Genomic DNA, 14930 nt, shown 5'->3' with positions numbered 1-14930 from the left:
ATCACCATCATCATCATCATCATCATCACCACCACCATCATCATCATCATCATCATCACCACCATCATCATCACCATCATCATCATCATCATCATCATCATCATCATCATCATCACCACCATCATCATTAACCCATGAGAATCGTGGGGGACCAGAACGCGCCATTCATTCATTCACGAGTAGGGGGGAAGTGAATCGGCCCATTCAGATACCCGCAGCAGCCAGGCCCGGCCACAGGGAGCAGCCAACGCAAATTCAGCCCGCGAGATACACACAGGGCCCACCACATCGTGTGTGTTACAGAAGAAAAACAATGGCAACATATTTTCAGATGAGATACTTTCTCAAACCATTAAGTAGACAATTATAACAATTCAGCATTGAAAAACATTCCAGATTTTTATTCCCCCTTCATGAATGAGGTGCTTTAAAACATTTTATGTGCTGTGGATATCAAAACTAACATTATGTCTTGAGTAAGAACCCTCTTATTATGTCATATTAGCATAATAATTTCACCCAACATTCTTCTGGTCATTCATTCAGACTATACTGGAAATGAGGAACTCCCAGTGCAAATAACAAGAAAGAAGGCACAGGAAGCAGACAGTTGCCATGGCAACGAGAGGCAGACAGTGGTCATACCGAGTCAGAGTGATGGTGCGAGCGACGGTGCCGGTGTCTGTGCCGGCTGCTCCGCCTGCTGTTGCCAGAGCATTTGCTGTAATGGTGCCAGTCTCGGTCACGCTCCCGGCCCCGGTCTCTATCACGGCACCTGGATCTGTCCCGGTCTCGGTCTCTCTCTTTGTCTTTACAAGCACCTCGGCTGTCATCCTCATGGTCTCTGAATACAGCTCGCCTGTCTTTAGCTTCCAGCCTTTCATTTGAGCTCCTTGTCACAAGGTAATGCCTATTAAGAAAATGCAGCTTTTTTTAACAATAATAAAAAGAAATAATTTGACATATACATGCAAATCTACAAAATAAAATGTATCTTTTTCTTTAGTTCCCAGTCTATTATTTGTGCTCCATAAATCAGTACATACTGACTGATTCACATTGGACTGAAGATTATAAAAATCACTCTAGCTATTGTTTTCTATCCGGTGTCTTTATGAGTGAAATTAGGAAAAGTAAATATTTATATACTTTATTTCAATTTATGACAAAAATATATTTCAGCCAACCCTCTACTAGGGCTGGACGATATGGCCAAAATTTATATCACGGTATATTTCTTAATTTCGAAAAAAACATTAAAAATCTTACTGTTCAAAAACTTTTGACTGGTAATGTAGGACGGCTGATTATTGTTATAGATTGAAACAAATGTGCTTCAGCCAGGATAAAGAATATGAAAAGTGCTCTGAGTTGCGGCAGAAAAAAAAGAGCAACAACAAAAACATGCTGCTAGACACGGGCTTATTGAAAATGCAAACTGATTGTCTGCCAGTTGCGCCTTCACACTCGAATTTACGGTACGTTAAACACAGGTGCGCTGCGCATCCATTGAGATGAACTGAAAAACAGCACAGATCGCTTGGCGGAGAGTGAAACTCTGAAGCGCTCAGTCAGAGAGTGTTCGGCGAGTGAAAATATATCTGTGCTAATCATATACTCAGCCTCCAACTCACACTGGCGAGTCAAATCTGAGAATGTATTAGCCATTGGCTAATGTTAGACATCATTTAGTCGCCAGAGTGAAGATTTAGTCGCATATGCGAGTGATTTACTCGCAATGTAGAGGGTTGTCAGCACATATAAAAAGACATTGCTGGAAAGTTTAAGCATCAAAAGAAAAACAAAATCAAAACAAAAACAGTTTAATACAGCCTTAAATTGTTTTTTATTTTCTACATTAAAATGCATCCTGTTTATTTTATTTTCTGTGAGCAAAAAATAATGTCTATAATGTATTTTTACCATGATTTACACAAAACAACCAATTAAATGTCACTCACGATAGCTCATACAGCAAAAACTCTTGTCAGGCATATTTAGAACAAAAATCATTAAATTACATTAAAAGACTCCAATTAAGGATCACATTGCAGCCCCCAAAAAACTTATTAATTGTAATTTTAAATCTTTACTAATCTTTGCCACTATCCTTCAAACCACTAGGTCTTACCCATTCATCAACAAGAAGTTAATCATTTAAAATAGTCAAATTTAGTATGCCCATTTTTGCTTTTATATTCTTTAATAAGCATAGGCCAGAATAAGAACGTTATTTACTTTTTACGTAAATATATCTATTATGCTGAATGATGACATTATTTCGACATTTCATTTTCACAAGTTATTTAAAAAAGACACTTTACTTGCATGCATTTAATATACTTTCAATGTATATAAAATTATTTTTGTAAATGTAACTTGATGCGGACACTAGGCCTGTCGCGATAATTAAATAACCGTCTAATCACGATTATTTGATCTAACCGCGGTTGTTTCAGACAATCGCAATTATTGTGCATTTTATACGGCACAAGGGGGAGTCATACACCAAAAGAAACAGAAGAGCGCCAGTTTGCTTTTCATGCACTGTATAGCCTATATCATCTGAAGCTATTCCATATCTTAATGTGAGGGACAGAATTATATTTACATTGTTAAATGTAAATTTACAGAAATTGATCTTTCTTCTGCTGCAGCTGTCAGTTATTCTCTGCTCAGCATTCAAACAGCACGTCACGTTCAGTTATGACAGTCAGCACAGTAAAACTCTCTCTCCAAAATGATATATTCCCATTATAATACTTGATGTGTAGATAAAGGTCTGGGGATTCACATAAAATGACATATTGCTGGAGTTCATTGCTCTCTCATTTCTCTTCTCTTTGTTTGAACCGTGTGGAGTGCAGCGCGCTGTGACTTATGTTGCTTCAAGCACATCATTCTGCACCCTAGATGTGCATAAGAGCTTTGTGCCGCTCTGTTTGAAGCGTTTCACATTATCAAAGTTTTTCACACAGAAAGATTATTAGAAGCTTTTATTTTTCTCATGATTTCTATCTTATTTTCATGAATGTATTTTGTAAGAATACAAATAGTTAACAGAATAAACATTTAAATTGTATAATGTGCACCAAAGATTTTTTTTTCCAAGATATTATTTTTGCTGCTAAATTATAGTCAGCTAGTTTAATTTCATAGCTTATATATTTTATTCAAATGTAGTTTTTCTCTGTAATGAGGAAGTGAGTATTTAGTGGATTGTGTTTAACAAAGGGTTTAAAAAAAGAGTGACCATTAGTTCCACAAAAAGTATTGATATTCTGAAGTGGTGTAAAAAAAAAAATAGCGCTGGTTTTGGATAGTATTGGCCAGTTCTTAGAATTTGGAATACTCTATGTAATCTTACACTGCAAAATAATAACTCAAAAAAGATAACATCATAATTATTTACTGAATCCTTCAATTAATCTCAATTATATAATGAAAGCCATAAAAAAAAAAAAAAAAAGACAATTCGGCTAATCGTGATAATCGGCATAATCGCCAAAGCCCTAAAACAGACAATTAATCACAATAACCGTGACTACTTTTAGACAATTAATCGTCAGCTAAATTTCATAATCGTGACAGCCCTAGCGGACACCAAAATGGGACCTCTTGTCTTTCTTTAGTTTCCAGTCTTTCATTTGAGCTCCTTGTCTCAAAGTAATGTCTATGAAGAGAATACAAAAAAAAAAATCTATAGGTACTGACTTATTTGCATTGGGCTAAAGATTATGAACATCACCAAAGCTATTGTTTTCTAGTCAGAGATTCTTAACAAAATTATGTAAAGAAAACGTCATAAAAGAACAAAAAAAAAAAAACATTTTTAGCACATATAAAATACATTGCTAAAAATAAAAAGTATCTTTTCTGGGGTGGAAACATTTGACAGAAAACATATAACGTTATAATGCTGAGACCCTGATTTGTTGACAATCCAGGCAAATTCCAAATGTTCTCTGTAATGGCAAATAAAATGATCTGGATCCAAGTTATTAGCTTAAAGTGAGGCACTAACAGATGACTTAAATCACGTCTAAATGGATGAGACTGACATATTGAGGTGAAGTCATCAAAAGTTTTCCAGGAAGCTTCCAAGAAGGTGGCAAACTTGTCAAACAAGTATTATACAACACACTGCCAGATGATGTCCACTTAAGGCTCAGTGGACCCTGGCCAAAGATCAGACATCCCTTAAATTAGTAACTTGCTGGGTAACTAATATTAGTATAAGATGCCTTATACAATTTGTTGATTTAAAAGGACTCAGAATAGATACAAGAAATTACAGAATATTTCTCACCCTTCGCTGTTCTTGCGGTGATGGTGTTTTTTTCTGTATTTATTTTCTCTCTCGCTGCTGTGCGAGTCTCGTCTGTGTCTCTTTCTGTTCTCCATTCTCTCCTCCAGACTCACCTCTCTCAGCCAGAGAGAGCGCAATCTTATCGGTCTCATCTGATAAAACAAGCATAATACAAATAAATAACATTTATATTAAGTACACATACTATATCCACGGAATCTGTATTATAGGGCAGGATCCACAAATACAGTGTCCTCTTTGTTCTAACACCTCGTGTCATCGAAGTGTTTGCCCGATGCAAATTATTCTCTTTAGGAAGTCTAAAAATGGTTAGAAGATAACAATAAATGAAACCCATTTAGACAATAAAATGCATTTTGTGAGACTTACTGCACGGTTAAGATTAATAAAACACACAGCAAGTTAGTAGCGACGTCGTTAACGCGTTTAGGTGATAAAATAAAAAGAAGCTACTACATTGTGTGAGTGAAGTAATTAGCGAATACGTAAATCATTACTTTACCTGGCTTAAGAAAGTCCTCTAAATAATAGCAGTACTCGATGATAAACGAATTTATTTCCTCCGTCTTCTCTGTTGTCGTTGGTGTGGTTCAAAATGGCGTCCGTCGAGCTGGAACGTTCGAGAACTAGTCCGTTACGTCATCTGATCTTCTTCTAATAACGTTTTATGGCGGATGGCAAACCAACTTCTGGTGCATTTACCGCCACCAACTGGACTGGAGTGTGGAGCACTAATAAGCAACTAATATATACATATTTATATTTATCTATATTTTATATACAAAAATAAAAATTAAAAATTAAAAAAAAACACACACATTCCTAAATTCTCCTGATTCTCTCCGTTCTGCTTTCTGTTTGAGCAGAACAATTTACCACTTCAGCCATAAATGAAACAAATTCCATTTTCCCGATCACCAAACTATCCTCTTTTGTCTTTCTCTGAGCCACAGTATTCCCAGTCCATTCATGTATTTTTACGTCATCGGATCTGGGGCGCGCGAGAAACTAGTGCTGGGCTGTGTACTATGGAAGGCGGTTAAGGCCAAAAGTCTTTAAACGGAACGCGTGAAATGCAACGTGTCAACAGGCACAATTTGCCCGCGTTAACGCGGCAATTTTGACCGCGTTTCTGTTGTACGTGTAGACACGCACGTTTTGGCCGCGTTAAGGCGTCAGTTTTTGCCGCGTTTATTTGGTACGTGTAGACACGCACAGTTTGACCGCGTTAAGACGACAAATTTGAACGTGTTTCTCAACGCACACATTCTAGCTGTGTTAAGGCTGATTTATACTTCTGCGTCGAACCTACGCCGTAGCTTACGCATAGACGCACACACATACGCCGTAGCCTGACGTGCACCTCTCCAAAAATCTAACAGCGCGTCAATTCTACGCAGACCGCAAGCGCTGTGATTGGTCTGCAAGAACCCCTCCCTCCATATGTACTTGAGTTTTGTGTGTGTTTATGTGCACTTTAATATATTTTAATGTTACACCTTCTCATATTAAATAAAACAAAGCAAAGAACAAGTGTCTTATCATTTATTATACTACATAGCATTATACATCAGTAGTTGTCCGCAACAAACAATGTTGATCTGCCACGTTGACGCGGACAACGACGCAGAAGTATAAATGAAAACTGATAACGCATAGCCTACGGCGTCCGACGCAGAAGTATAAATCAGCCTTCAAGGTGGCAATTCTGAACTTGTAATATTTTTTAAGGCATTAAAATCTATTTACCCTCATATTAATACTTTCTTTAGTTTATGGTGTCATTAAGTAGGCCTAGTGCTGTAGCTAGTAAATTAATAAATGTAATGAGATGTAAAGAGTTTTGTTGTTTATCTTCTTTTTATAGGTTACTCTTAGCCTACTCCCAGGTCCATGTACCTTCAGGTCATTTGAACAGAAATTAAGCTAGATTTTTCTCTTTTTTCATGGGTTAAAAATTAGAATAAGCTTTAATATTTTAATATATATATATATATATATTATGCTTTAATATTGGTTTTGAATGTGTGAGTGGCTCTGAAACACCTTGTACACGTGTACGCCCCTTCAGTTCATAATTCCAAAGTATAGACTATAATTGGGCCTTAAGACTTTGCAGTAGACTAATTATTATTGCGAAAACGTAAGTAGGCCTAAAGTTTTATTATAAATTATTAATAAAAATAAATATTAGTTATTTTTATGTGGGGTTTGGCTTTTCCCATGAAACACAAACTGTTATTATGTAAGTCTTTTTTACATAATAACAGTTAAAACTTTTAAAAGTTTTTGTTGTTTGCAATAGCAAATGAAAATATTACCGGTGAGGTTTTTCTTGAACAGGTTTAGAATAAAATGAGTAGGCTAAAATCACCAACCACGTCCATCATATTTTATTCCACGTCGTTTTAGATCACATACACATTTTAGTCCTCCCCTTATTAATTCCTGACCTGCACCGCATGATCTAAATAGGCCTAGCTATTTTTTCTCCACGCGTTCAAATATTAGTAGGCTACTACAATTTATGAATTACAGAGTCAGATTATAGGGTAGAGTGGGGGGAAACGCCCCCCTTAAGGACCGTGTAATTTTTTTCTGTGAAATAAAAATTAAATGTAGGCTATTAAGAAAAGTTATAATAGTTTTAGTGACAATGACATAAATTATAAACAAAGTATGAAAAATGTCCAGAGTTTTCATGTTATTAGATTTTTAACAAAAATTAAATTTGTGCCAAGTCTGACAAAGCAATGTGCTTTAAACATTTACTGCAAAATCAGAGTACAGGCAGTTTTAGCTTAAAATGTAAAAGAATATAATCAATAATTATGAATTACAAAATTATAATAGCCTATTTGAGGTATATAGGATGCTAACTTGAGGTAATTTTTAAATATGAAATCCAAATATTTTTATTCAACAAACTAGTTAGAATACATTTGATTGAAAAACAAAGGATCTGATGTTCAGAACAGAATAACTACAGTAATTTATTTGTGTATAAATTGTGTATTTGTGTCTCCAAGCACATTTTAGAAAGTAACAATGAATCGTCACAAAAAAACAAACAAAAAAAAAGGAATCGTGACGTAAATTTTAGATATCACGAAAAAAATTATGATTTCACTCCCAAGAAAACGAATTCTTTTTCCATCAGAAGTGGCTGAGCAACGGTATGCACTCCTCCACATATGCTCCATAAGCTACTCCTGGACTCAGACACACAACTCGCACCACCTTGAGACCGACGCCGTCCAGCCACTAGAGTTAAGCCAATAAAGAGATTGCTTGTAGAACAAATAATTTTGTTTTTTTAGTATTTAGCCTACTTAGGCCCTGGGCAAATGCAGGCTTTTCCGGCAGAAAAACATAATAGGCCTAAGTAGGCCTGTTATTTATATATTTATATTATAAAATAAGTATTATTATCAGTGTCGTAAGTTTGTCTTAAAAGTGGTGGGGAGGGTTACATCTGCTTTAAATATAAATAATATTATTAATATTATTATCTACAAATTATTAAACTTTTATATTTATAAATATCATTACAGAAATATAAATATTTTATTAATTTTTATGTCTAAGTATATGTATATTCAGTTATAATATGTTCTGTGTAAAGTTATATATACTTTCAAAAATGATAGGCCTATGTAACTTCAATAACATAAATATATGTCATAATTAATAATTGTACAATATGGATTTCAGGAATTATAATGATCTGGATTGAATGATTTGTGATTTATCACAAATGGTTTATATGTTTCTTTATTCATTCTAGGGTTGACATTGCACTGTCTGTTAATTTAAACTGAACATTTGCTATAAATCACCTTTGTGTACATAGTGCTATTTACTTATATTTATAAATATCATTACAGAAATATAAATATTTTATTAATTTTTATGTCTAAGTATATGTATATTCAGTTATAATATGTTCTGTGTAAAGTTATATATACTTTCAAAAATGATAGGCCTATATAACTTAAAACAAACATTCAATAACATAAATAGATGTTACAGTTAATAATAGTACAATATGGATTATTAGCATTTACTTAATATGACATTTAATTTAACATTTATTAATTGACTCTAGCACAGTAGATATAAGTAAAGCAATGCTAACAAAATGAATATGTGGTTTAACGCGGGCAAATTGTGCGTGTTGACACGGTCGCATTTCACGCGTTCCGTTTAAAGACTTTTGGCGCCTTCCGTCTTCTATAGTGTGCTGTAAACTGTACGTTGACCTGATTCTTAAACAAGTAAACAAGAGGAACATCTAGCCTAAACATTACACGAGATGTTGTGCCTTAAAAATAAGGGTAACCCTAACCCGTAGTTTATTTTCTATTCTTTCTTTGTGTTTTTTGAAAAACATTATGAATTTATTGCATTGAATTAAAGAAATTACTTGTTCCTTGCCCTTTGTATTTTTTTTATTTACTACCACCTATAATTGTCTCAGCTCTGTGCTATAGTATTATATTTTATTGCTATATTATATTATATATATATATATATATAGTGTGTGTGTGTGTGTGTGTGTGTACTTGTTTATGCTACATTAATTTGTAGCATAAACAAGTATATATGACCAAATATCCCCATTCCCCACAAGGATAGTAAACCCTGAAATTTTTGACATTGTGGGGACCGACCTGCGGTGTGCCTGTTAGCTAAAAATCATGATGAACATTAATTTAACCAACACTTTACTCATATATCATAGAATCAATAAAATTATTATATATTATTATTTACATATGTATATTAATAGGCTATATTAACATTTTATTAATATTTCAAGTATGGTAGGCTATTTTGAGCAGTCTATATTTAAACAATACTATAGTATTTTAACTATAACAAGAAAAAAAGAAAACATTATTATTTTTTATTGTATTGTTTGTGTAATTTAACCAGTTGTCATTTGTTTACTGGTTCACTGTATATTTATCTTGGAGTTGCTCATGTTAATATGCATATATTCAGGGATGGGCAGTATTTATGATGCATGTATTTCAAATATAAAATAGAATTTTGTCATTTGTATTTGATAGGGTTGATGAAAATGGCTTCATATTTTGTATCAAAATACTTTAGTGTTTTGTATTTTTGTAGTTTTAAAATACTGTAAAATGTCTACACGATGACATCATAAAAATGTGGCCTCTAATTGGTGCCTACTCAGTAGTTTGACCAGACTTGTTACTACACTATTAATGTGTCCTCTACTTCTTTGGCTCTCAATAGATTCAGTGGTTGGAGTTGGGTTAATACTCCTACTTTCTGATTACGTTTCTGGCTACATTTAAAATCAAAACATATTGATCATTTAATAATTGTTGAAATGCTAAAATGTTTGTTTTCAACTTCCGAATAGGTGTCCAATGATTGATAAATAAATATTTGATTGCTGAATATTGTACCCTAATTGAAGTAGCTGTTTAGTAGGATCATGATATTGACTGCCTGACACAGTATATTTTTATATTTATGATTAACAGTCAAATGATTAATAAGTTAGAAACTAGTTGCTATGAATACAGGTGCCATCCTTTGTCTTCTTATGAATGACTTGTTTATCATTGAATCAGTGTTGCTGATGCAAAGTATAGGTCTAACTAAATTAGGAAACAATTATGAGTCATCCGCAAACTGTTAAACATTAAACTGTTGGCTACTTTAAAACTAACCTTCATCTGGGAGATCACAGGGATATGTGAATATTTCATCTTTTAACTGGTTGAATATGTCAGATTTATTGCATGACTCGGGCAGAGAAAAGCTGCTGTCAAACATTGTTTACTTAATCACCTGAGTCAGTGTAATGGTGAAGGGATAGATCTAATAGGCCAACTGATGGAAGGTTTGCAAAGAAATTTTTTAGTATTTAGTATTTTTTAAATACAAAAACACAGTAGTTTATTTTGATACACTTAAAATTAAGGTATTTGGTATTTTATTTCAAAATACATTTTGATGTATCTTTGCCCAACCCTGCATATATTAATGTAAAAAAATAACCACTTGAGCCTATACTCTACAACAACTTTACACCATTTTAGCAACTTGTAACTTATACACCCGTTGCAAACATGCTATTTTTATGATTGTACAACACAGGGAACATTCAACAATGTAAGTCCCTCTAGTCTTTGGTAAGACATTCCATAGATTTGTATACATACATATCTATGAGACAACCCCTCAGGGGAACACAAGTAAAAAAAAAAACAGGGAGCAAAAATCGATCGAGACAAACAGGTAGCAGATAAAAACATAATGAATAATACATTAAAACACATACGAATTTATTAACATTAACAATAAAATACGAGAGTTTAAAAATAAGTTGTTTGAAGTTGTCTGTAATCTACACACTAGATGGCAGTAAACTGTTCAGATTAGGTATCTCACACGAGAACACAGACTGAAGAAGACGGTCCACCCTCAAGAGTTTTGCTTCCGGTGTGCTTTTTCCTTTTCCTCTTGCCACAGTGTGAGAAATATAGGGGGACTCGGCCCTCCGACAAAATCCAACTCCATCCACCTTTATAGGTGATTCTTTCCTGCGCTAAAATGACCGAGCAGATGACAGTGAGGGGGACCCTCAAGGGTCATAGTGGATGGGTCACCCAAATCGCCACCACACCCCAGTTTCCCGACATGATTCTGTCCGCGTCCCGGGGTAAGTCCTCAGAGCCGCGTTGGAGCCCAATGAATATCCGCCGGATACACGAGCCCTTAAATTTACACTTTAGAATAAGTCCATTCAGCTCTTGTTCTGTATAAAACTGATATTTTGCACTATCGAGACCTAGTTTATGGTTAAACATGTTTATAATGCAGCATTGGTGAATGGTAGTAACCGGTGAACCGGTCTAGTGTGCGGGATGCCTCCAGCTGTCAGAATTATACGTTAGTGCAAATAAAAGCGTACAGAACTGTTAGGTGATCTTCTGTTGTCCACCTTGCAGACAAGACCATCATCATGTGGAAGCTGACCCGTGATGAGACCAACTATGGCATCCCCCAGCGTGCTCTGAAGGGCCATTCCCACTTTGTAAGTGATGTTGTGATCTCATCTGATGGTCAGTTCGCCCTGTCTGGCTCCTGGGACAGCACCCTGCGCCTGTGGGATCTGACAACGTGAGTATTTGGAGGGACGGCAGTCATTCAAGATCTGTTACACTGGTTTTGAAGTGGTGATGAAACTCAAATGCCATCTGTGTCACTGTGATGATAAAGAGGCTGTTTCTGAACTTAAAACAATTAGAAGCCCAATGAATGTGCTTGTGTATATCGGGAGTTTTCAATCTGTTAGATGCCGCAGACCCCCAAATATGATCATCCTAGATGCCAGATAGATAGATGCCATAATCTTCGTGCGAGGGACCCCCACCTTAAGATTTAAGTGATCTATATATAGTCTTGTATAAAGGCCATGTTTATACTGTGAAAAAATGTATATTATGAATGTCTAAATATTATTTGGCAAACATTTTGTTCTATTACTTTTTTTCCCTACTTAGCATATAACTGTATAGTATTTGTTGAAGGGCAAAGAACCACCAAAATATAAATATTGTCTGTATAACCTGTCTGTGAACATTTTTTTTGGTCTGCCCAATTTTTGTCATGAGACAACAATTAAAAATAAACTTTGAAAGACTTCCACAAGATGGATGCAGAAAAACTTTTACAATTGCGATCACAAATAGTTATGTATATACAAAATGTAGTCTTTAGAATTTTGAAGTATTTGTATTTATTGTCTTGTTTGTGAAATAGCCTGTTATGATAAAACCAACTTTATAGTCAGAATAATTCCATACCATCATTTGTCTGGAGTGTCGGATCAGATAAAAAAACATAGTTTGCACCGTTACATCTTGATGTCAGATTAAACTGAATTTGTCCGGTTTTCTCACCCAGTGGCACTACAACCCGCCGTTTTGTTGGACACACCAAGGATGTTCTGAGCGTGGCTTTCTCTGCTGACAACCGTCAGATCGTGTCTGGATCCAGAGACAAGACCATCAAGCTGTGGAACACCCTGGGAGTCTGCAAGTACACCATCCAGGTAGGCCTCTAAATGCTCTTTATACAAGTTTAGTGCTCACTTTATGGAGAGTTTGTAAGTGGACGTAGTCTTTGACCATCTAACATAAACGGAAAATTTCATCAGGGTTTTCCTTGGGGTCCCGGAAAATCCTAATGGTCTTAAATTCAGTCTGATTAAATTTAAGGTCGTTAAGTCTTCATAAATATGGTATAACAAATCTTGTCATTTTAAGAGGTCTTAAATATGTGGACTGGAATCTCGATATGGCCTAATGTGATTGTTAAAGTTAAATGGAATCGTATGTTTCAAAGTAAAAAAAAAAAAAATCTTTAAAAACATTATCATATCAGCAAAATCCAATATTGATTAACCTCTAACAAGGGTTATTATAGTTGACTAAAAAAACATAATTGTTGCTTGAAATAAACATTAACTGAAAAACTTGCTTTAAAATACAAACTTATTTTAATACATCAATTCAAAATATTAATATAGTACCTCAATGACATTAAAAGTAAACTGCCTTTAGCTATTGCTATTAACTCTATTGCTCAATTTCAATGTATATGGAATAAAAAAAATAAAAAAACTTGGTTAGCATTTAAATGTGTGCCTGTTTAAGTGAAAGAATCTGACATGCATTTTTTATTTAGAGGTTGTATTGGTTTGTACTGCATGTACATGCAGTATTTAATTTGTGCATGTCATAAAGGCTTTAATATTAAAAATGTTTATGTAAAATGTTTAGTTTGTGCTGTTCTGAAACCCTTTATTTTGACTTGTCCACAGGATGACAGCCACACTGAATGGGTGTCCTGTGTGCGTTTCTCTCCCAACAGCAACAACCCCATCATTGTGTCCTGCGGGTGGGACAAAATGGTCAAGGTGAGACCTTTGTCTGTACCTTAATGTAAACTAGAACAGTCGCTCTGTGTTTCTGAAATAATTTTACCCTGTGATTAAACAAATCCACATTCATATTGTCTGAGCTCTTGGGCTCTGACGACAAGTCCTGCAATTATGATGGGTAACGGATTGAGACCAACAAAGTGAACAACTTAATCTGGGCAACTTGCATGGATTGACTGTATATTTGCTAATGCAGACAGTTTAAGTTATGTGTTTGTTACAGGTATGGAATCTTGCTAACTGCAAGCTGAAGACCAACCACATTGGCCACACTGGATACCTGAACACAGTGACAGTGTCTCCTGATGGATCTCTGTGTGCCTCTGGTGGAAAGGTACTCGTGTCACTTTTTTTCTAGTTTTCATTAATGCAGTTGGTGAACAGGTTAGAGTTTTGAGATGACCGGGTAAAGATGATGAAACCTTAATGCCATCTGAATCCATGTGATTATAAAAGAGGCTGTTTCTGAACACAAAAAACACTGGAAAAAAACATTGAGCGTTTTCAGAGCTCATTTTTAACTTTCCTATCTATATTTACTGTTTGTCCTCATTACAGGATGGGCAAGCCATGCTGTGGGACCTGAACGAGGGCAAGCACCTTTACACCCTGGACGGTGGTGACCCCATCAACGCCCTTTGCTTCAGCCCCAACCGCTACTGGCTGTGTGCCGCCACTGGACCTAGCATCAAGATCTGGGTGAGTTTATGTACCTGAACCCATCTCATTCATATATACAGTGGGTACGGAAAGTATTCAGACCCCCTTCAATAAATGATTTTAGCAAATAGCTGCAATATAACAAAGAGTGAAAAATTGAAGGGGGTCTGAATACTTTCCGTACCCACCGTATATACTCCATATACAAGGTTTTTCAAATGCAAAGATTTCCTTTTTTTATCTTGAATATATTTTAACAATTACCGTTTATATTGGAGCACAGAATTCAGTGATGAAAGTTCGATGCCTTCTGTAACTCTATGATGATAAAGAGGCTGTTTCTGAGAACTGTTGGCCCGAGCGGGTACAATATCATATTGCTGTTGCAAAGCTGACCGTTTTCTCTCAACAGGATCTGGAGGGCAAGATCATTGTTGATGAGCTGAGGCAGGACATCATCACCACCAACAGCAAGGCTGAGCCGCCTCAGTGCACTTCTCTGGCCTGGTCTGCTGATGGACAGGTGGGTTTTATTTACAGCAGCCTTTTCCGCCTGGAATGAGTTCCAGAACTATTCCTTGCATTTCATTAGTCTGCAAATTTTGGCTGGATCAGCTGCTCCCATTGATTATTCCCAATCACTTATAACATCTGAAACCTTATGGTGACAGTCCTGCAAATATGAGGGGCATTAAATATGATTTTAAATCAGTAGCAAGCACTTCTAAAGCGATGTATGATTATAATTCCTGTTTTTTTTTTCTCATCACAGACTCTCTTTGCTGGCTACACTGACAACCTGATCAGAGTGTGGCAGGTGACCATTGGAACCAGATAGATGCCTTTTTCTAATGTCTAAATAAAAAAAGTATTTTAAAAAGAATTACAGTTGACTTTGTGTTTACTTCAATTTCTCTGCCTTTAAATAAAGTACAACAGCAACGCAAC

The 14930-nt window shown here is 35.4% G+C and overlaps 2 protein-coding genes across 3 annotated transcripts in view; one reads left to right on the top strand and one right to left on the bottom strand.

Moving 5' to 3' along the window:
• The window catches only part of LOC107660182 (dual specificity protein kinase CLK4-like), a 23045-nt gene extending 18076 nt beyond the window's left edge, over positions 1-4969 (bottom strand). For both annotated transcript variants that reach the window (XM_016449431.1, XM_016449432.1), the window contains exons 1-3: positions 4833-4969; positions 4310-4461; positions 646-910 (exon numbers count right to left, since the gene is read on the bottom strand). In XM_016449431.1, the coding sequence (XP_016304917.1) occupies positions 646-910; positions 4310-4461 (417 nt within the window). In that variant the 5' untranslated portion in view covers positions 4833-4969. The remainder of the gene's footprint in view (positions 1-645; positions 911-4309; positions 4462-4832) is intronic.
• Positions 4970-10805: 5836 nt separating this feature from the next.
• LOC107660181 (guanine nucleotide-binding protein subunit beta-2-like 1) lies at positions 10806-14865 on the top strand. Its single transcript, XM_016449430.1, has 8 exons — positions 10806-11036; positions 11326-11497; positions 12284-12431; positions 13203-13298; positions 13546-13656; positions 13881-14021; positions 14395-14505; positions 14755-14865. Exons 1-8 carry the CDS (start codon positions 10928-10930, stop codon positions 14818-14820), a joined length of 954 nt encoding a protein of 317 aa, XP_016304916.1. The 5' UTR covers positions 10806-10927; the 3' UTR covers positions 14821-14865.
• Positions 14866-14930: the final 65 nt, after the last annotated feature.

This window comes from Sinocyclocheilus anshuiensis, unplaced genomic scaffold, assembly GCF_001515605.1.
Source record: "Sinocyclocheilus anshuiensis isolate Anshui unplaced genomic scaffold, SAMN03320099.WGS_v1.1 scaffold888, whole genome shotgun sequence".
NCBI lineage: Eukaryota > Metazoa > Chordata > Actinopteri > Cypriniformes > Cyprinidae > Sinocyclocheilus > Sinocyclocheilus anshuiensis.
This window is presented reverse-complemented; position numbering and strand designations above follow the sequence as displayed.

Bases quoted from the DNA above. Each gene is read 5' to 3' on its own strand.
- LOC107660181 (XM_016449430.1), top strand. From the start codon at position 10,928: ATGACCGAGCAGATGACAGTGAGGGGGACCCTCAAGGGTCATAGTGGA. The intron at 11,037-11,325 runs GTAAGTCCTCAG...TCCACCTTGCAG, and splicing joins GATTCTGTCCGCGTCCCGGG to ACAAGACCATCATCATGTGG. The intron at 12,432-13,202 runs GTAGGCCTCTAA...ACTTGTCCACAG, and splicing joins TCTGCAAGTACACCATCCAG to GATGACAGCCACACTGAATG.